The sequence below is a fragment of the Dasypus novemcinctus genome, chromosome 5 (genome assembly GCF_030445035.2).
Source record: "Dasypus novemcinctus isolate mDasNov1 chromosome 5, mDasNov1.1.hap2, whole genome shotgun sequence".
Classification (NCBI taxonomy): Eukaryota; Metazoa; Chordata; class Mammalia; order Cingulata; family Dasypodidae; genus Dasypus; species Dasypus novemcinctus.
The window spans coordinates 36105405-36128263 of NC_080677.1; the positions used below are offsets into that span (position 1 = coordinate 36105405).

The 22859-nt window shown below is 38.6% G+C and overlaps 1 protein-coding gene across 2 annotated transcripts in view; it reads left to right on the forward strand.

The window, feature by feature from the left end:
* IGF2BP3 (insulin like growth factor 2 mRNA binding protein 3) overlaps positions 1 to 22859 on the forward strand; it is a 197069-nt gene that overhangs the window by 168602 nt on the left and 5608 nt on the right. For both annotated transcript variants that reach the window (XM_058296880.2, XM_058296881.2), the window contains 4 exons: positions 376 to 511; positions 2307 to 2432; positions 19248 to 19364; positions 22314 to 22388. In XM_058296880.2, coding sequence (XP_058152863.1) covers positions 376 to 511; positions 2307 to 2432; positions 19248 to 19364; positions 22314 to 22388 — 454 coding nt within the window. The remainder of the gene's footprint in view (positions 1 to 375; positions 512 to 2306; positions 2433 to 19247; positions 19365 to 22313; positions 22389 to 22859) is intronic.

A 22859-nucleotide genomic window follows, 5' to 3' on the forward strand; every position in this document is an offset into this window, starting at 1 on the left:
ATTAGTCAGAACAGACTAGGAACATACCAAAGGTATGTTCTTGGTTCTTGGTTTCCACTAAAATTGTAGTTAACCTTCTGTCATTTCATTGAACTTTTTAAGTGTTCAAGATGTAAAGTAAGTTTAAAACATGGACTTAATTGAACTGTGTATACCTAGTAATTTTTATTGAGAAGGTGGGAAGAAGTATTTTCTTCTCTCCTACTGCTTTACAATTCGTAGATTCATGTAATTGGGCTTACTCACTTCCCATCATGTTTGACCACCCACTTTTACATATTGTCAGCCTACTCAGTTGGGTTTTAATTGCCATTAGTGGCTAAATAATTATTAACCGTCTCTATATTTTTCTTTCCCTTCTTTTTAAATCTGTAGATTGCAGGAATTGACGCTCTATAATCCGGAACGCACTATTACAGTTAAAGGCAATGTTGAAACATGTGCCAAAGCTGAGGAAGAGATAATGAAGAAAATAAGGGAGTCTTATGAAAATGATATTGCTTCTATGAATGTTAGTTTTAATTTGAAGGACATGTTTCTTGTTGATGAATTGTTAAAAGGTGTTCTCAATTGCATTAATATTGATTTCTCTATTGGTCTGGTTAGAAGAAATAGTTTCTAATGGATTTTTATCATGATAACAAATAGCCTGGGATAGAGGGAGAAACACAGGTTTTGGCATCGGGCTTGGCTTTCTATGCTTTTAGCAAATTATTTAGTCTGTCTATACCTTTGTTTCCTTATCCATAAAATAAGGCTGATACCTACTTTAAAAAGGTTGATGTCTCCCTTACAGTGTTAATTTGAGGCAGTTTAATGTAGTGGGGATGTAGGCTTTACACATATGTGTACTGGCTTTGAATTCCAGCTCCTATTCTCTTGTACAATTTACTTAGTCTCTCTGAGGCTCAGTTTCCCAGTCTCTAAAGTGGAGCTACTATCTACCTTGCATGCTTATTAATACTGCAGAAGTTATAGTGCATATAAAAGCTATTGCTATGAATACTAGTTTAAAACTTATTTGGTTACTCACATAAACATTAGGAATACAAGAATTTCAAATGGTAAAACAATCTGTATAGTGCAACTAAGGCTATTAAAGTGGATTGCTAACATTCCTTAATGGAAGATGTGGTGCTGAAAATGGAACACTTCAGAAGTACATCTTGAATTTTGAAGTAAATGATTGAAAAGAAAATTCCTCAATTTGGGCCTCATCTGAAGCATTAAACCTAAGAGAAGAGAAATGCCAAAATAGTATTTCCATTGTGAAACAAACCTAGAAGGCTAGCCATGCTAGCCCACACGACTGCTTGTCCAGATGTATCAGATTGACTGGGAGTAAATCCAACCCCTCCAGGCCTTTTCAAAAGATTTTCATGTGTGTTTCAAGTTTCAACTCTATCTCCACCTCTACTTGCTTAATCTTAACCCTTATAAAGTTAAACTGAAGCAGAATCTTCTTTCTGACCTCTGTACCCATTCCAAAAATAATGGTTAGTGGCAGCAGGTACATGGGGATAGGGACCTGATTTCCAAAGGGTTTGACTTTGTTTTAGGTCTTTAGAGATTTCCCAATAGCTTGTTCTGTGTACTTTGTTTGCTTTACAATGAACAAATCATACAGACAGACCTCATTTTATTGCACTTTGCAAATATTGCATGTTTTTGTTTGTTTTTACAAATTGAAGGTTTGTGGCAACCCTGCATTGAGCAAGTCTGTCAGCATCATTTTTCCAACAGCATGTGCACACTTTGTGTCTCATATTTAAATTAGCTATGTACATTGTTTTTTAGATGCAGTTGCACACTTAATAAACTTATAGTGTAAACATGACCTTTATAGGCACTGGAAAAACAGAAATATTCTGTGACTTGCTTTATTGCAGTGGTCTGGAACCGAACCTGCAATATCTCTGAGGTATGCTTGTATTTGTTTACCTTTTCAAGTATTATAAGATTTGCCTGCCAGTACTTGTGTGCCCACTGATGTACTCTTATCTAAGCAGTGAGGAGCTGGTGGTAAGGGGGAAAAAGGCAGTATATTCCCTGCCCTTGAGAAACCTCAGTGGAGTTGCAGATCAAGGAGGGGCCAAACCAGTGCACAGATTTAAAAATACCAAACAGCATAAACAAAGGTCAACTATATACTCAAGTGCAGGCACACTGAATGTCTGCTTTGTTTTAAAATTTGAGTCATAAGAACATTTTTTCTTCATTAAACAAGAGGTCACAACCTGAATATTGTCACAGATGCTTGCTTGATCTTTTAATTGTAAAATTAAGGGCTCTTTTTGCCATTGCAGCTTCAAGCACATTTAATTCCTGGACTAAATCTGAATGCCTTGGGCCTGTTTCCACCTACTTCAGGGATACCACCTCCCACCTCAGGACCCCCTTCAGCTATGAGTCCTCCTTATCCACAGTTCGAGGTAAGATATTATACCTTGACTTTCTCTACGGCTGAGCAGGGTACAGTCAGACTTTATTATTAGGCGGCTTTAAAAACCAATTGTGAAAAATCCTAATGTAAAACCTAGTCGCCACGTAACCTGTCATCAGTCAGGAGCCATCATGTGCTCTCCAAGTCTTGTCAGTAGACCCTTCTTTGCCTCTTTGTAGAGTACACGAAGTTTTGGATGATTGGGTTGTCAACACTTGTTTTTTTAAAAAAGGTTTCCATCCTGTTTGTCACCTAGAAGTTAATTGCTTTGAAAGGTTGGGAAAGACGACATATTTCCATTTTGAAGGTTCTAGGAATAAAGTAGAGGTTTGCCAGGAGAAGGGGGAGTTTTCAAAATGAGTTATCCTTAGTAACTTTTGTTGGATATAGCTTGTACTTCTTGAACCAGTGAGCTCAGATAATTTAGCTCACAAGTATATCTGTGGGTGTGTAAATGTTAAGCTGTCTTAATTTAATTTTTGGTAAAGAAGTAGAAGATATAAGAAATATATCTCTTTATATTTACTTTTTAAGAATAGCATTTCCCCTGAGGTTAGAAATAGAGAGACCAATGATAGTGTGAAAATATTGCAGTACAACAGGTACTTGATGTGATAAATTATTTTGAAAATAGTCATAATTCAGTTGCATTATCAGTGATATGGAGATAGTAAATCATATGAATGAAAACTAACATTTCAAGATCTTCCTTTGTGAATTTGTTTTTATATCTCTTCCTTTACGCATTTGGCTTTTGTTTTATTGTTTGTTTTGAGTGGTACCTCATGCTCCCATTTAGGGGAAATATCCAGGTGTAATAAGTTGGGGATATATTAAATCACTGCCTGGAATACATGGAGAGTAAATTGCTCATTGGAATCCTGCAAAGAACATAGATTGCTGTGATTGTCTGTGTTTTATCCCTTTTAAGAATGAGAATTTCCTTTGCCCATCTTTGAAACCACCAGATTGTTGTATTCTGAGCTTGTGCCCTCTTTTTCCAAATATGTTTCTGCAACAGATGTCTCAGAGTCTAAATTCCAGTGATAGCACATTAAAATATTAAAATGTCCAGGTTTCAACAAAAGGTTACAAAAAACTCAAAGAAACAGGAAGTGATTGCCCAGGCAAAGTTGAAGATTAAAGCATTGGAAACCATCCATGAGGAGAATCAGACCTGGAGCATTTCAGATAAAGACTTTTAAAAAATGGTCCTAAATATGCTCAAAGAGCTAAAGGAAAACATGGACAATGAACTAAAGGAAATCAGGGAAATGGTAGAAGAACACAAAGAGAAATGGAAATTATGAAAGGGAACCAAACAGACAGCTAAAAGACCATAAACGGAAATTAAAAATTCCTGGAGGAATTCAATAGCAGATTGGAGCTGGTGGAAGAAAGCACCAGTGAACTTGTAGATAAGACAATTGAAATCATCCAGTTTGAGGAGCAGAATAAAGGAAGAATGAGAAAAGTAAACAGAGCCTGAAGAACCACTGGCATACTAGTTTACATATTGTGGGAATCCAAAAGAAGGAGAAGGCAGAGAGAATATTCAAAGAAATAATGACTGAAAACTTCCCAAATTTAATGCAAGTCACAGGTATACACATCCAAAATGCTCAGTGAATTCCAAACATAGTAAACCGAAATATACCTATACTGCACATTGTTAAAATCAAACTATCGAATGCCAAAGATAAAGAGAAGATTCTGAAACCTGCAAGAGAGAAGTAACGTGTCACCTGCCAGGGATTCTCAATAAGATTAAGTGCCAATGATATTGTAAGGTATTATGAGATTCATAAAAACAGGTTACTTTTTTTTTTTTTTTTTTTTTGACAGAGTCTTAGTGTACATGACTTCTATTCATTAATAATATAACTGGCAAAACAAAATATTGTGCTTTTGATTTGTAACTCCTTTTTTACTTCCTATAGGATCTGAAAGGCAAATATATAGAATGCAATGATAAATCAGTGGTTTCACACTCATAAATATGTACTTTGTGACAATACATAAAGGGATATAGGAACGTAGTTTCTATATAGTATGGACATTAAGTTTGTATCAAAGCAAAAAAAGATTGTTATAGGTTTAAGATGTTAAATTTAAGCCCCATAGTAACTACAAAGAAAATATTGGAGAATTTGCAAGCTTATAGAGACAAAAAGTAGAGTATAGTTTGTAATGGGGTGTTACTGTGTAATGGGTATAGGCTTTCTGTTTGGGGAGATGGGAAAGTTTTAGTAATGGAAGGTAGTGAGGCTACTACAACATTGTGAATGTGATTAATCCTACTGAATGGTATATTTATGAGTGGTTAAGGTGAGAAAGTTTATATGTTCCCACAAGCAATTAGGTGTCTCCCTCCCACATGAGAGGTCCCAGGTTCAGTTCCTGGTGTCTCTTGAAAAGACCAGCATATAACAGATAGACTCAGCAAATGCAAACAACGAGAGGATGGGGAGAAATAAATAAATAAAATCTTAAAAAAAAAAACAAAACTGAAGACACAATGACAATTAAATACAGTTCATGATCCTGGATGGGACCTTGCACGAGCAGAGAAAAGGCTCAAAAGGACATTATTGGGACATAGGAAGAAAATATATATATATATAGATTGTAAGTTTTATATCAATGTTAAATTTCTTGAACTGGATAAACTGCACTTAATGTGCTTATGTAAGTGAATATCCTTGTTAAAGGAGCATGATGTAATGATGTATACAACTGGCACTCAAGTGTTCAGATGGTGGGTGGGTAGGTAGACATAAAATTGATAGATAGAATGACAATGGCAAATGTGGCAAAATGTTAAAATTGGATCTTAGGGTATAGGGGAATGTTGGAGTTTTCTATATGGGGTTTGTAATATCTTTTGTAATTCCCTTTTAAGTTTGAAAATATTTCAAAATAAAGGTTTTTTTAAAAAAGTTTAGGTTTGGCTGTGTGTTATAAAAGAAAAATTAGCTTAAACGAGTTTCCCTTTTTCATGAGACAACTTAAATGGCAGACAATCCAGGGCTGGTAGTAGTTCTCCCACATCCTGTCATAGTTTGTCATTTCCTGGCCCAGGATGACTGCTCAAACTCCAGCCATGGGATCTGATTCTGGCTAAGAAGGAGGAGGAAAGATCAGAAATCAGCTGCCTCCTCAAATGACACTGCCTCAACATCTCTCTTATATACTTCAACTGATATTGCGTTGGCCAAAGTATAGCCCTTTGGTCACAGCTAACTGCAGGAGAAGCTGGGAAACAGTCTCTTCTTGGGGCAGCCATGTGCCTAGCTAAACCCAGGTCTATTATTAATGGAGACAGAAGAACTGAAAGCTATTTGACTCTGCCCCACTGGATTTAGCAGTAATAACCTGTTAAAGGAATCTCTCAGTGTCTGGGAGGGAGGAAGCATGCTTTGAAAGTCTCTAAAAAAGAATAGGAGGGGACGCAGATGTGGCTCAAGCAGTTGGGTTTCCACCTACCACACGGGAAGCCCCAGGTTCAGTTCCTGGTGCCTCTTGGAGAAGGCAAGCTGGCTCAGTGGGCAGGTGTGGCTAGCTGATGCAACAAGATGATGTAACAAAAGAGACAAAGAGGAAAGACAATGAGAGAGAAAACACATGAGGGAGCTGATGAGGTGGCTCAGGTGATTGAGCACCTCTCTTCCACACAGGATATCCCAGGTTCCGTTCCCAATGACTCCTAAGGAGAAATGAGCACACAGCAAATGGACACAGAGAGCAAACAGTGACTGCAAACAACGAGGGCTGGGGAGATAAATAAACAAAATCTTTAAAAAGGGGGGATTCTAATTCTGGAGGGGACAATTTCATGTTCCAGATTTCACGTTTACAGGTTATTTACATCTTAGTAAAGAGAAATGTCATTACTCAGAGAATTTTATTGTCTCTGGAGACCAATTAGTGTAAATTCTACTTCCAAATAGCTGCCAGTTAATTTTCTGATTTAACGTTTAAGGGGAATATTCTTTAACATGTTTTGTTTTAGCATATTTAACGTCATTAGAGGATGGTGCTGGTGAGCAGAGTACTTAGTTGGAGTAGCCTCACTTTTATCAAGCTTTATTATTAATTTATTATTAAGATTTGCTCTCTTTTTTTAAACTCAAGGAGGTGAAAGTTGCCTATTAAAATTCTCCACTACTTTTTGAAATGCAAACTTACTATTTTCATATGAAATAGTGACTGAAACTAAATTTTATCAGTTTCTCTCCTTACCGTTGCTTCTTTCTGATTATTCTTTTTGGGTTCAGTTTTCTTCTTCCTGAAGTACCTAGTATTATGGATATGTGAGAGTCTGTGATGTCATTTTTTGAAAACTGGGTTAGAATTAAAGGTTGACAAGTATTTGCTCTCAGCACTCTTAAGATATTCCTCTATTGCATTTTGATATTTGTGGCTGCTGATGAGAAGTTTGCAGGGCATCTCTTTATCCTTGATGTTTTGTAGGTTGACAGTGAATCTTGGCTTTGACTTTAAAAGTATATTGCCTGGCAAGAAGTAGATTTTGATGACTAAATATTTTAAAGAACACAACTCTTTTCTGTATTGCTTCCTCTTTTCAGAGTTGCTTCATTTCTCTACTTATATTTTATCATTTCTGCTTTGTAACGTGAAAGTAGAGTTGATGCACCGTGACTTTGGTTAAATCCCTTGCCACTGTTCCATTCCCAAATCCGTCAAGGTCCCCCTTCCTCCCCCACGTCCCTCCCTCCCCATATTTCCCCCCACTGTAGTCTTCTTCCCAGAACCTGCCAGGCTGATTTTTCCAATAAAGCCAAAGAATTGGATCTTCCCACACACAAAAAGTCTCTGGGAGCAGATGTGGCTCAAACAGTTGGGTGCCCACATGGGAGGTCTCGGGTTCAGTTTCCAGTGCCTTCTAAAGATGATGAGCAGACACAGTGAGCAGACAACGAGCAGAAACAACAAGCAGGCAGACGGAGCCATCTTGGGGGTGGGGGTTATCTCTAATTCCTGCCTAACAGCTGGCTCATGCAGTACTTAGTTGGCAAACTTCTAGTCTATAAATGACAGGAAATGCCTTGTTTAGAAATGCTCCCAACAGTAGGGAAGAGGGAATTGGCAGCTAGTGAGCAGAGCAAGAGCTGGAATTGGCACAGCACACAGTGCCATAGTTGGATGGTCTTGACAGTTTGCAGTTGGGATGAGAGAAGCTAGCCTGAAGACTGTTATCTTCATAATTTTGGTAGCTGCTTTGGAATCTTCCAGAAGGATAACATAACCTTAAAATTGCTGTCTGCCTGCATATGAACAGGGCAAGAACTTTCCTAGTTGTTAGCCAATTTAAGTAAGGTGCTCTTTAAAAAACAAAAATATTATATAAGAGTTGTAAGATCAGATGATGGTTTCATGGATTGATTCTTTTAGCCTTACTTAGGACTTCTTACCATTGGTACAGCTCTTTTTTTGGTAAACAATTTCAAAGTAAAAAACTCCCTTACCCTCCCCCCTTTATTTTTAAAAATTTTTTTATTTCTCCCCTCTCCCTTCATTGTCTGCTCTCTGTGACCATACGTTGTGTGTTCTTCTGTGTCTGCTTTTATTCTCATCAAGTGGCTCTGGGAACTGATCCTGGGACCTTCCAGAGTGGGAGAGAGGCGATCATACTCTTGCACCACCCTCAGCTCCCTGATCTGCTGTGTTTCTTATTATCCTCTGTGTCTCTTTTTTTTTAAAAAAGATTTATTTATTTTATTTCTCTCCCCTTCCTCCTCCCCCACCCCAGTTGTCTGTTTTCTTTGTCCATTTGCTGCATGTTCGTCTGTCTGCTTGTGTTCTTGTCAGCGGCACAGGACTCTGTTTCTTTTTGCTGCGTCATCCTGCTCCGTCAGCTCTCTGTGCGTGCGGTGCCATTCCTGGGCAGGCTGAACTTTCCTTCACTCTGGGTGGCTCTCCCTATACGTGGGGCTCCCCTACGCGGGGACACCCCTGCGTGGCATGGCGCTCCCTGCATGCGGGCCAGCTCCACACAGGTCAAGGAGGCCCGGGGCTTGAACCGTGGACCTCCCATTTGGTAGACGGACGCCCTAACCACTGGGCCAAGTCCACTTCCCTGTGTCTCTTTGTTGCATGAACTTGCCGTGCCAGCTCTTTGCATGTGCAAGCACTCCTGCACAGGGCAGCACTCTTGCATGGAGCAGTGCTCTACATGGGCCAGCTCACCACATGCGCCAGCTTGCCTTCACCAGGAACGCCCTATGTATCAAACCCTGGACCTCCTATATGGTAGATGGGAGCCCATTGCTTGAGCCACATCTACTTCCCCCTTAGCTCTTTCTAAGAGGCATGATTACTTAGTTTTGGGAAGAAGCCTTTTTTTAAAAAAAAAAAAAACAAAAAACTTATTTTGTTTGTTTTTAAAGACCTCAGTAGTCTGTTCAGGTCATGGAGTTGAGTAAACCTAATTCCAGACCAAATTCCATTTAGGAAAAAAAAGGCCCCATCTCTGTTTTATAAGGCAAAGAGAAACACTGGCATCCTTCCAGGCGCTTGGAGGCAGATCTTGTTGGCTAGCTGGCTAGCATACATGTCTCCATGCCTTTGTGATGTCTCAGATTTTGTTCCCCACAAAGTAAATACACTTAACCTTACTGTTTGCTCATTCTTGAATTTCCTCACATAGATGATTAGGAATTACTCATTGGCAGACTTCACCAGTTATGCAAATTTTCAGTTGAGCTGCTTTGTTCTTCTGTTATTTCAACCTATAGCATGGATTCTGCCAAAAGTCCAAAGGAAGTTTTGCTGATAGGCATCTGGCAGAAATCCACTGGAAAGCAGCATGTGTCCTGTGAGTATCCTTCACCCCAAAGAATATATTAAAAAGAGCATTTAGCAAGGATTCAGGAGAATGAAGTTTAACATTAACTTACATGCAAAGAATGTGTAACAGGAAAGAATAATGTTCATGGGCTTTTTCATGCTGGATCTCAGAGACCTAAATTTGCAGATGGGAGAAGCTTATCATAACCCATTTCTCTGGCTTTTAGTCCTACAAGTAAAATTTCTTTACTTATCTGGGATGTCCAAATCTTGAAAATGTGACTTACTCTGCTGAATCTCATATAAGAATGATTTGTACCACAGAACTCACTCATGGTGCTTAGAGCGTGTGGAACTGGAGCAGAGGGAATTGGATGATGGTCAGATATGTCTTTGAGTGTCAGACTTCTGACAAATCGACTTTTCATTATAGTGCTCTTGCCAAGAGCATACACTACTGTTCATCAGTCTTGGACACTGCCTCTTGGTATAGAGAAACACTTAGTTTGCTTCTCTCTATCTCTGCTTTTTCTATTTGACGAGGTCTGTTGCTTCTGTTTTCATCCTAGTGTAGGACATTTTTCTTATCTACGAAAGAATCTTTCATGCCTTTGCTCCTTCTTTCTGTTACCTGTTGCTCCTTTAAGCTCTTCTCCACTGACTTCTGTTGCCTTCCATCTTATCACCCCCCAAAAAGCCAACAAAACAAAACGTCAGTCGCCTTTCGTCACTATGTCAGAAAGATTTTTTTTTTTTTTTGGTTCAGATTTTGAGGCTTCAACGTTTTCTAGGCTAAGATAAGTGCCAAGGCTGAGCTTGTGAAGTCTGAAACTTTTACTGTAAGGAATATTGTTGAGGATGATTTCTGCTATATTAGTGTCCTCTGTGGACATTCATTCAGAAGTCCCTCTCTGGACTAGGAAAAGTCATTTTAACTAAGCAAGTCAGTTGTTTTTCTCTTATAGTCATGGTAAGTCATACAATTCTTTTTTTTTTTTTTTTAATTAGCTGCTAGGAAGCATAGAGCCAAATTTAGCATATTTTGGCTTCATCTTTTCTGTTTGGGTCCCTGTGCTCTTATATTCTCACCTGCTTTGTTTAAATTCTAGATTTAGGTGTCTTTTGTAAGCATGATAAAATTCTTTCTGGAACAAGTTCCAGGGAGCAAATAATAAGACTGTTATGGCCAAAAATTCTGGAGCAGTTCTGGGTGAGTTTACGCCTTAGATTTATTCTCATTGAAAGGATTTTTGTCACCCCCTGAACTTCCCCCAATGCATATAGTTCATAAAAACATGGTATATTTTCATTCATACCAAAAATTTAGACTCTTATACTCACATTTTTCTTCTTAATGTGGTTAAAAACTAACTCATTGGTTGTTTTATTCTAAGAACCAGAATGACAAAATAAGTTAATGCTAATATTGACCTTAGTTTTATGGTCAGTATTAACATCAATTCAGTTGGTATATCCAGTTATAAAATAAGAAAGACCTTAAAAGCCCCCCCCACCCGGGATAGATGGTCTGTGGTGCTTGCTTAACACTGGCAGGTAGCAACATAATGCCTTCCATACGGAGGTTCTGTCCTTACCACTTGGAAATACTGAGGAATGTAATAAACTTATTTGCCGTCCTTGGCTGATGAATAGTAACAATGTGACTTCGCTAAGCAGTGCAGGACGGGCCTCTATCATGGATCTCTACAGGCAAGAGTTTTGGGGGAGGCACATCCTCTTCTGATATGTTTGTTATGAGAATGCTAGTAGAGCTATACAGGGGATTTCAGTCAACTGACAACTCTTTTAATACCTGCAGTGTGTTACATTTTCCCACAAACATGAAGAATACCAAAGAAATACCAAGTTGTAAAAAATATATTTTAAAAAATAGGACAAATTTAATATATCTCTTTACACAGATACTGAAGAAACAGTTTCAAATGATTAGAAATGAGTGACTTGCATCATTCTTATTTCCTAGAGTTGAATTTTGGGTTAATATAAATATTTATATTTATATTTGTACATATAAATATGAGTACATGCATATTACATGTACAGGTATATTACAGATAAAGGAAGAAACTTAGGAAGAACTGAGATTGAACAGTTTTAATTTGTAGGAAACTAGGTGTAGGTTCTAGATCATACATTGCTTTATCTTTCATAAATGTGAAAGACATGGTTTGTACTAAAATGATTTCCCCCTTTAAAAAATATATTGGCCTTAAAATTAGTTAGCTTAGTAATTTGGAAATAACGGTTTTAAATGTTTATACTCTTTGATCCAGCAGTTCTGGTACATAGGTTCAGAGGCATAGAGATTTGTATTTGTACAGGGGCATAGAGATTCAAAGATTTGATTATATCATTATATGAATTAGAAACGATGTTCTGAAGGTCTTTTAAAGTATCCTCAAATGCAGTAGAATAATTGTCAGGTAAAGATGAAGGAATTATGGATTTTTCTGTTAATTTTTCTGTGGAGTTAAACAATGAAACTTTTTCTTTAAGCAAATCAATTTTATTGATGCATATTAATAAAACATACAATTCATCCAAAGTGTGCTATCAAAAACATTGAAACTCTTAAGTTATAAGTTAGAAAGTGTCTTGAACATTTTCAAGACATTTGAACATGGATGGGTGGAGGCGAGTCAACAAACCTACTGCTTTCCTCTCCTATCATTCTTTTTTTTTTTTAAAGATTTATTTTTATTTATTTAATTCCCCTCCCCTCCCCCGGTTGTCTGTTTTCTGTGTCTTTTTGCTGCGTCTTGTTTCTTTGTCCGCTTCTCTTGTCGTCAGCGGCATGGGAAGTGTGGGTGGCGCCATTCCTGGGCAGGCTGCACTTTCTTTCGCGCTGGGCGGCTCTCCTTACGGGTGCACTCCTTGTGTATGGGGCTCCCCTACGTGGGGGACACCCCTGCGTGGCAGGGCACTCCTTGCCCGCATCAGCACTGCACATGGGTCAAGGAGGCCAGGGTTTTGAACCACGGACCTCCCGTGTGGTAGACGATCGCCCTAACCACTGGGCCAAAGTCCGTTTCCCTCCTATCATTCTTAAACTGTAATCATCTCTATTATTCAGAATAAAGATTTTTTAAAAATATATTGTCTCTAGATTCCCTTTTTTAGTATGTAGATGATCAGAGGCTTAGGCTTTTGCCAGCTACACATAAGAAAGTTCTTTTGACTCAGGAAGTTCTGCCAAGGCAAATCAAGAGAAGAGTGGCACTACCTGGGAAGGCAGCACCTCCTTGTAACTTTTACAGTTTTATGTATATTTCAGAGCACATCCACCATTTGTCATTGTATAGACTTGGGCAAGTGACTTAACCTCTCTGCTCGGTATTCTCACCTTTAAAATGGGAATGTCGATAGGCCCTATCAACTGGGGAAGTTGTGAGGCGTAAATGAGGTAATGCATAACACTGTGCAGGGGAAACTTACTTCAGCGTGAAATTTACACATCTCTTTCTACTTTCTGTTTTAAAACACACGCAAAATAGCATTTCAAGTGTGTCACAAGTGTCTTAACTATAATTGCATCATTCTTTGTGGACTGAGTGGGAGCCGCTTATTTGATGATTTAAGAATATATTGGTTTTCAATGTTTAGGCACTTTGCATTTATATAATAGAAGTTATTTGTACAAAGGCACAAACATTTGCATACAAAGGTTGAATTGCAGCATTAGATGAATTGAGAATTGGAAAGTAGACATACACACAGGTGCACACACTTGATAGGGAGGGAATAAATCACCTGTGGTGTATCTGTTTGAGGGAATAGGCTCTTAATTGAATGAGGTAGGGACATATGAACGACATGGAAAGATTCCCAGGTATATTATGTAGCTTTAAAAAAAGCCAATTAGAACATGTTTTGTAGTATGCTCCTGTTTTTTTGTTTTAAAGCTTAAGTAAATATATCATGTCTCTCCATCCTTTTCTAGTTTCTCATATCTCCCTTTTTTCTCTGGGTCTTTGTCATTCTTTGAAAGACTTAATAAAATTATTGAGGTTGGCCCTTTATTGAGGTAGTTAATCGTGGAGTTATCAGTAGGCCAATTTTTTAAAAAAAGATTTATTTATTTCTCTCCCCTCCCGCCCCCCCATCCTGGTTGTCTGTTCTCTGTGTCTATTCGCTGCATGTTCTTCTTTGTCCGCTTCTGTTGTTGTCAGCGGCACGGGAATCTGTGTTTCTTTTTGCTGCATCATCTTGTTGTGTCATTTCTCCGTGTGTGCAGCGCCATTCTTGGGCAGGCTGCACTTTCTCTTGCTCTGGACGGCCCTCCTTACGGGGCGCACAACTTGCGCATGGGGCTCCCATATGCGAGGGACACCCCTGCGTGGCACGGCACTCCCTGTGCGCATCAGCACTGCACATGGGCCAGCTCCACACGGGTCAAGGAGGCCCAGGGTTTGAACCGCGGACCTCCCATGTGGTAGACGGTCGCCCTAACCACTGGGCCTAGTCTGCTTCCCTCCCAATTTTTTTTTTTTGATTGAAGTGATTTTGGTAATTCATAGACAAACTTTCAGATCTATTAGCACATCATCATACCTTAGTTTTTATCTTGTCTAGGTATCTTTTCCCATTTCTCTTTCCTTTTTAAAATTGTTAAATGGGCAGAAGATTTTCCTTTTACTTGAAGAACCAATCCTCTTATTTCTGTAGGGTAAGTTTTGTTTACTAATTCATTTTTTTAAAGTGTTAGTTTTGAAGGAAGGAAACTAAAGATTATAAAAATTCTTTTTAAAATATACTTAGAAAAATTTTTTAAAGATACTTGATTACATAATGTTACATAAAAAATATAGGGGGTAAAAAAATATATAAGGGGATTTCCATATGCCCTGCTCCCTACCTCGCCCACATTTTCCCACATTAACAACATCCTTCATTATTGTGGTGCATTTGTTACAATTCATGAACACATTTTGGAGCATTGCTACTAAGCATGGATTGTAGTTTACATTGTAGTTTACACTCTCTTCCACACAATTTTGTAAGTTATGACAAGATATGTAATGGCCTGCATCTTCCATTGCAATGTCATTCAGGACAATTCCCAAGTTCTGAAAATGCCCCCATATTACAATTGTTTTTCCTTTTCCCTCCCCTCTGAACATCTAATGGCCACTACCTCCACATCCATGATAAAAGTTCTTCCATTGCTAGAATCACAATAAGTCTATAATAGAATACCAGTAAGCCTATTCTAGTCTATCGTTCATTCCCCAATCCTGAGGATTCTGGGATGGTGATGTCCACTCCACCTCTAATTGAATCGGGGCTTAGATCCTATGGGGCAGATGGATGAGACTCTTCTAGTTGCAGGCTCATTCTGTTCCTTAGGATGGTCGTTGTCCATCATCATCTCCTTGTTAGTTGTCCTGGGTGAGTCCAATGAACTGGAGAGTAGGTGTTGCAACTCTGTTGAGATTCAGGGCCTAGCTGGCACAGGGACAGCTCAAAGATTTAAGTCTCTTGGACATACATCTATCAACTCTAGTACTAACTGTAGTTCAAATAGAAGGGGCAGAAGAGCCATGTGTAGGGAAACCATAACCGACTCCAATTATGTCACACTGGGGAACATAAAATTCCCAAGTAGCACCCACTGTCGGGGCACCAAACTCCTGAGCTGTCTGTCCTGCCTATAGTGTCTGGATGTCTCCAGAGCCCTCAGGAGCCCCACTATTTGAGGCAGTATTTACTTTGGCAGTCAGTGAGATCCTACTGAGATGTGCATAAGCGTAACCTCTGGAATGAGCTCCTGACTGATTTTGAAGTCTCTTAGCCATATAAATTCATTTGTCTTTACCTTTCCCCCCTTTTTGTCAAGGTCTTTTTCCACTTGCATTGCTAGTTGGTGCTTGGTAGTACTCCCTTGGTGTCAGGGAGGCTCATCCCCGGGAGCCATGTCCTATGCTGTGGGGAAGGTAATACATTTATATGCTGAGTTCAGCTTAGAGAGACGCCACATTTGAGCAACAAGAGGCTCTCAGGAGGTAACTCTTAGGTACCCTATATACTAGGCTAAGTTTCAATTTCAAAAGTAAAGATTCATAAGTACAGTCGTCAATATCAGGGCCCATTAGTGATCCATCCTCCTTCACTAGTCACAGCCCCTGTACTCAGGATTCTTGCCGTCCCATTAGAGAATATGGCTGAGCTCCCCAAGATGGGAATCCTATATTCTTTCAGTTATTGTGTGAATCTCCACCCAGTGTGACAATGCCCCGTGAACACTCGAACACATTTATATGGCTTACAAGTATGCCCTGGGTGAACCTCCTCCCATGCACCCCCCATCACTGACATCCCGCACCAGTGATCCTCCCCTGCCACAGGTATAACCCTTCTGTGATTCAAAATGTCTTCAAAGTTGAAGCCAACAAAATAACCACTTATAATTAATAAGGTGAAATAATGATAGTTTTAAAAAATAAAATAAAATTTCTTTTAAAATTTGGAATAATATATAAAATTAAAAATTTTTGACACTTTCATCACTGTAGGATTTGTTGTCTTATATGTACAGTGACATTTTCTTCTGTTTATTCCCCCCAGTGTCTTATTTTTTTCATTTTGTCTTCAAAGAAGCTTTAGTTTACAGAAAAGTGATGTACAGAATATAAGGAATTCCCCTGTATACCCCACATCTTCCCCCTTTTTCCCTTCCCCCTCTTAATAGCATTTTACATGTGGATGCTACATTTGTTACATCTGATGTACTTATATTGAAACATTTCTGCTAACCATGGTCAATTATTTACATTATGGTTTACATTTTGGACAAAACACTATTATAAATTTTGATGAAATTTAACATGGCCTGTATCCATTATTGCAAGATCACATAGAATACTTCCATTGCCCCCAAAATGCCCCATGTTCCATCTATTCTATTCCTCCCTCCCCCTCCCCTTGGGACTCATGGCAACCACCAAGCTGTACTCTTTGAAGAACAAGATTCATAGTTACATAGATACATAGTTACAACATTGAGGGCTTGACATACTGGTCTGTCCTCCCCCGTTAGGCACTGTGTATGCTCTCGAGAAACTCCCACCGCTCTGTTTGAGAACATAGCAGGACTCCCCAGGATGGAAGTCCAACCCCTTCCCACTCATTATGTGGGTCTCCACCCCCTAATACAACATACTGTGACGAGCTGAACATTCATTCCCTAGAAGCCTGCCCCAGGTGTGCCCTGTCTTGCATGCCCCCCACATCCAGCACCCAAACCAGTAACCCTACCCTGCCATATTTGCCAAAAGAACATTCCCAGTGTTGTCATTTCAACCACATACCCACAGATCCCCAGGGTTCACCTGTTCCCTCCTCCAACCCTCCCCCGCTACCCCCCTCACAAACCAGCACCACCCAACCCAATAGCATCACTGCACAGCTCCACCCTGCCATCTTATCGTAGATTTTGACCATGTGGGTATTGGCTCACAACCTTCTCCCTTTCTGTCATCTGTAAACCTACCTTCCAGACTCTAGCTCTGTGAGTTGGCTCGAGTTGCTTAATTCATATCAGTGAGGTAATTTAATATTTGTCTTTCAGTGCCTGGCTTGTTTCACTCAACAGTAAGGTCTTCACGATTCATCCATGTTATCCCGGTGTTAATACTGCATTCTGAGTACAGCTGAGTAATATTTCATTGTGTATATATACCGTTATTTATCCATTCATCTGTTGGTGGATATTTGGGTTGTTTATAACTTTTGGCAATAGTGAATTATGCTGCTGTGAACTTTGGTGTGCATGTTCCATGTCCCTGCTTTCAGTTCCTCTGGGTATATACCCAGTAGTAGGATTGCTAAACAGTTAAGTGGCCTTTTCATTTGAAGTATGAGATTTTTCTTGATTAAAAATTTAAATAAATTTAGTAGAAGCAAGAATATAATCCAACAACTTTTCAAGTGGGATTGATTTTTCACTTGTGAACTTTACAGATGGGAGTCTAGAGAAAAGGAGGGACTCCCAAATTTAAATCAACGTGATTAAAATTCCTACCAAATAGTGAGTAAACCCTGTCCCATGGAACAGCCTTCTGGTAAATCAGTGTTGGGGGAGTACTGGAGTGACTTATCCAGCCATCCATGGCACTGTGCTGTTAATGATTAGTATCTCTCCAGAAATTTGTGATATCTGGTGTCCTGTGTTCTTTCTATACTGTGGACTGACAAAAACAAATAGACTTTAGTGTCACTAGTAATTTTTTGTGTGGTAAGAGAGGTAATGTTATTTGGGCAGACCAAAGCTAAAACAAAATTTGTTTCTGTATTTGTCAAAACAATGGAATCTAATGCTATTGCGGTGTTCTTCTTTTTTTAGGTACCCGGGTCAGGGATTGAACCTGGGGCCTCATATGTGGGAAGCCAGTGCTAAACCACTGAGCCACATTGGCTCCTCTGAGTTGTTTTTTGTTTTTTGTTTTTTCTGTTCGTTTGCTTGTTGTTTGTCTTTGTTTTTAGCAGGCACCTAGAACTGAACCCAGGATCTCAGTGGGAAGTGGGCACTCAACTGCTTGAGCTATATCCATGCCCTGCTTTTTTCTTCTTTTGACTAAGATTTTCAAAAAGTGCTAAAATGATAAAACTCTAAAGATTTCCCTGGCTTTGAAAACAAAACTGTTGGCATATTTTTGTTTGAGTCTTAAGATTTGAGAAGAGTTTAGGATAAAAAGTTACAAATTAGACTGGAGCTGTTTTATGGCTCCAAGTATACATATTACAGTATTGACGAATTAACTTTTGAGTAATTGGGAATTGAATATATAGTATTCTATATAGTAGGAATACAAGAAAACTTGAGAGAGACTCCTAGGAAATGTGTTCTTACCAAGTAGTTCCTGTGTAAATTTCTCATTACGAAGTATTTTCTAACATCTTTAGAAATGTTAGTTTTTAGGCACATAAAGGGTGTTTTTGTTTTTAAACAAACGTATATTTTGCTTTATTTGGTTTATTTAGTTGTTGCTGAACTTAAAGTATTTCTTGGAATAAATACATCTTTGGAAGCATATGTAAATAAAGTGCAAGCTGCATGGACTTGTGTACTGCTTCTGCATTTTAGAACTCTTAGCTCACCTGTGCCATTGAACCTTGGAATGGCCTTTTAGGAACTGTCCTTGTGAGTGAATTTGTCCGTTAGCCCTGCAAGCATTCCTGAAAGAAGACTCAGTAAGGGCAGAGGTGTGTCGAGGTGGGAAGAAGTAGGAGGATGGGGTATAGAGATAAAATTGATTCACAATATTTTAGAAGTAAGTGTTCAGGTTGGTTTCCAGTTTTTCCACATGCAAGGTGCAAAGCAAAGGCAGAGCTGGAATGAAAAAAGAATTATATGAGAAAGTATCTTCTGGTATTTAACCACTAATGTAAACTAGTTTTTCTCCAGTCTTGTCCTATGCTCATCAATAAGTATTGAAGATAGTAGTAAGGTTCCATACAATTTAGTCAGATGAGAGTCAGGAGTTTTTCTCTTAGAGAATGGTCCATTACATGTGTTGAATAAGAAGCAAAACCTACATGGCTGTTAGAGTAAGGTGTGTAGCTCGCGCCCTTGGATGTTGTTATATTTGCCAGCGTGTAGCCCAGAGTTTCGTTTGCTTTTCAGAATCTACTTTGGATATGGTGGTGAGGGGATCTTATTTAATTTTTAACTCAGCCTTGTCCCTCCATTCTAGTATGTTTAAACTTATAGTCTACATATCTTTTAAATATATAATGCAAATGCATTTTAAACTTTAAGACTGTGTTCCAAGTGAAAATTTAAATGCAAATCTTGTGAGGATGAATATATGTGAGATCTTCTCAACCTGCTGCGTAAATTCATGTCAACTTGTGGTTTTTCCTAAAACTTTCCTAATATTCCTACTGTGTGAACATGTCCCCAGCTGTATGCCAACCATAATAAAAGCCTGATGTGTAGCAAATAAGCATGCATGCCCTGTCTCTTTTCCAACAGCAATCAGAAACAGAAACTGTTCATCTGTTTATCCCAGCCCTATCGGTCGGCGCCATTATTGGCAAGCAGGGGCAGCACATCAAACAGCTTTCTCGCTTTGCTGGAGCTTCTATTAAGGTACCGTTCTGCTTATCTTTGGCTCTTTTGGTACTTTAAATAAAGTTACAGAAATGTGAGTCTCTTTTGTCACTTTATAATTTGAATTAGCTGTGGCAGGGTAGATTAGGGTTATATAAAGGTGTGACCAAAAAAATCACAAGAGTGGCTTAAAGTAAGTCTGTTTCTCTCTGTGGAAAAAGGCAGCCTAGAAGTAAGCATCCAGGGCCGGTATCGTTAGGATCACTCTGCCCCACCAAGTCCCTGGACCTAGGTTCATTCTAGCTCAACTTGGTCCTCATGTCCCGGATGGCGCACCACTCAGCGCACTAACAGCCATGTCTGTCGTTCAGCCAGTAGGAGAGGAGGGACCTGAAAGACCTTTTCTTGAAGAAGATTCCTGTTAGCAGTAGGAGGGAATTTCTACTTACCTTCTATTGCTCAGAACTTGGTCACAGGGTCAGATATAGCTGGAGAGGCAGGTGGGAAATGTCTGTCTGTGGCCTTCTGAACATTTTATTACATTGAAAGGTAGGGTAACAAATATCAGAGGATAAGTAATGGTGCCTGCCATATAGATGTTTGTTCTGAAGATTATCTTAATATACTGAGAGATGATATTAAATATGTAGATTGTTTTAAGATAACATTTTGACAAAGGCTTGTCATATTGATAGTTTTCTTCAGGAAAATGTTATTCTATCAGAGATTTTTGGTCTTATATATGCTTTACCACAAAAAAAAAACTTTATTTAAATGATTATAGTACAATTACATACAACCCACTAGTCCCACTCCTGGGTATTTTTTCCAAAAGAAATGAAAATGTATACAAAAACCTTTATTCACATGTTTATATCATCTTCATAATTGCCCCCAAAATGGAAATTAAGCAAATGTCCTTTAACTGGTAACTGGATAAATTAGTCCATCCATACAGAAAATATTACTCAGCAATAAAAAGGAACAAGCTATTGATACACATCTTGGATGAATCTCAAATACATTGTGTTAACAGAAAGAAACTAGATTCAAAAGACCACATACTATATAATTCTGTTTGTATGGCATTCTGGAAAAGGCAGAACTACAGGGATGGAGAACAAGTCGTGGTTGCTAAAAGTTGGAAGTGGGGAATGATGGAACTGTTCTGTGTTTTGCTTGTGGTGGTGATTATGTGTCAACTCATAGAACTGTACATCAAAAAAGTGAATTTTACTGCATATAAACTTAAAAATAGCACACATAAATAGCCCCCATACACTCTCTTACAGCAAAAAATAACAAAATACTTGTACAGGAAATCCAACCAAAATAAATAAAAGAGTAAAGGAGAAGGGCATGGTAAGAGAGCAAATGGTGAAATCAGCTTTCCTATCCTCCTGGTTCCCTGATTAATTAGTTAAAAATGAGTCTTTTGATACATGCTGTTTCATAAAAAGAACCTAGTAGATCCATTTTGGAAAAATTGCAATGAACAGTTATTGCACAGGGCAAATTGGGTATTAAGAGGCTCAATTTTTATTCTTTTGTGTTTTCCATGGAGATTTTTTAATGAGGTTGAAAAATGGTTTTGTTTCCAAAATGTCTGAAACATAATCTGATTATTTTTTTTTTTGTAAGGTACCAGGGGCTGGGGATTGAACCCAGGACCACCTATGTGGGAAGCCGGCACTCAACCACTGAGCCACATTGGCTTCCCTGAGTTGGGTTTTTCATTTGTTTTGCTTGTTGTTTTTGTTTTTCCAGGAGGCACCGGGACTGAACCCGGGACCTTCCATGTGGGAGGCAGGCGCTCAACTGCTTGAGCCACATCTGCTCCCTCCCTGCCACTCTTAATACTTTGGGGTAGATTTAAGTATGTTAATTTCCATATATTCATTATCATTAAACCATAACTTGTTATTGGACATCTAGATTCTTCCTAATTTATCCCTCACAGTACGTCAGTGAACACAGTTCTTTTAGCAAAATTGGTATATACAGCTTTCTCTCTTTAACTTCACAGAGGTGGACTTGGGTCAAAGAGTATAAGCATTTTTCAGGCTTTTGAGAGATTATACATTATTCTATTTCATTACTAACTGCAGTGTAGAGTTAGGACTAAGGACAGTATATGAGTGCCCTTAACCCCAGCCCTCTTTACATTGGTATTGAACAGATATTTTTTAAAAAAGAAAATTAGCTTAAAAGGCAAAGAGTATCTTCTTTCCTTGTGCTTCCTGTGAATAATCCTGAGAGCTTCGACTAATTTAAAGTAATTTACTTGTTTTATAGATGGAGTAATCAGTGCCCAGCATAAAGTAGGAATAATATTACTTTGACTGTAGGGGACAGAAATGTTAGCTTCATTTTGAGGTTGGGAAAGAGAAAGCATGATTACATTTAAAAAACAACAACAACATTCTTTTGTCTGGAAACGTGGGCAAAAGTCAAGGAAACTGTATCAAATAATTGTAATCATCTTGAGTGACGGAATTCTCTGGAGAACTTACTAATAGTCTTAGATTTGTGAACTTAGCAAAAAAATATAAAAACAACTTCAGAAATAAATCGAATTTTCTTTTTAAATTCTATAGAAGTGGTTTAGTAACCTAGGTAGTATTAGAAAGCACTGTCCTTTTCCATAAAAGCAGAAAAAGTTGTGGGGCCTCAAAATTTAGTGTACAGAATCTCCTGGGGAGCTTGTTGCATGCACTTGTGGTCCAGGAGGTATCTGTGAAAAAGCCGAGGACCACACTGTGCATGTGGAGTCTTTAGGTTAGAGCCAGGCACAGTGTAAGTACACTGGCAGCAGCTGTACGTAATGAACCTACATTAGTCACTTTCCGTCCATAAATTCCTTCCAGTGGGCTTATTCTTCTACATTTGTCAGTCATGTGCACATGTTAAGCTAGTTTGCATTGGGTTTCTGCCATTAGCACTCACACTCAGAAGCGTCACAGTTCCTTGTTGATGGGTCTGTTACAGATTGCGCCAGCTGAAGCACCAGATGCTAAAGTGAGGATGGTGATTATCACTGGGCCTCCAGAGGCTCAATTCAAGGTATGACCTCTAGATTTTATGGACAGGTAACAAACAGATGTAGTGAGTATTAATGTCTTCTTTTTAAGAACTCTAATTTGGCTTTTCCTTTAAATATATTTGATATTCAGGAGCAGAATCTCTTAATGGAAATTCACTTAAATGAAACATAGCAACCTATCCAAATTACTTGTAAAAATGATTAAACCAGAATGTTCTGGTTTAACTTTGAGAGTTCTTTAATGGTTGCTTGTAAGGTTTGTTGGGTTTTCCTGTCTTCTAAAAATGAATTTGCTCAATGCCCTGTTATAGGTTAAGATGAGACTTTAAGACTAAAATTTATCAAACCCTCTGGTTAATATGCCTTGGAGAACTCGTTTCCAAATGTCTCCTACCATTCCTTAAAATGCCCTATTTTCTTACCCTTGATTTAACTCTTTTATACCTCATCCATGGTGTCTCCACAAATCACTCCAATCCTTGGCATTTTAG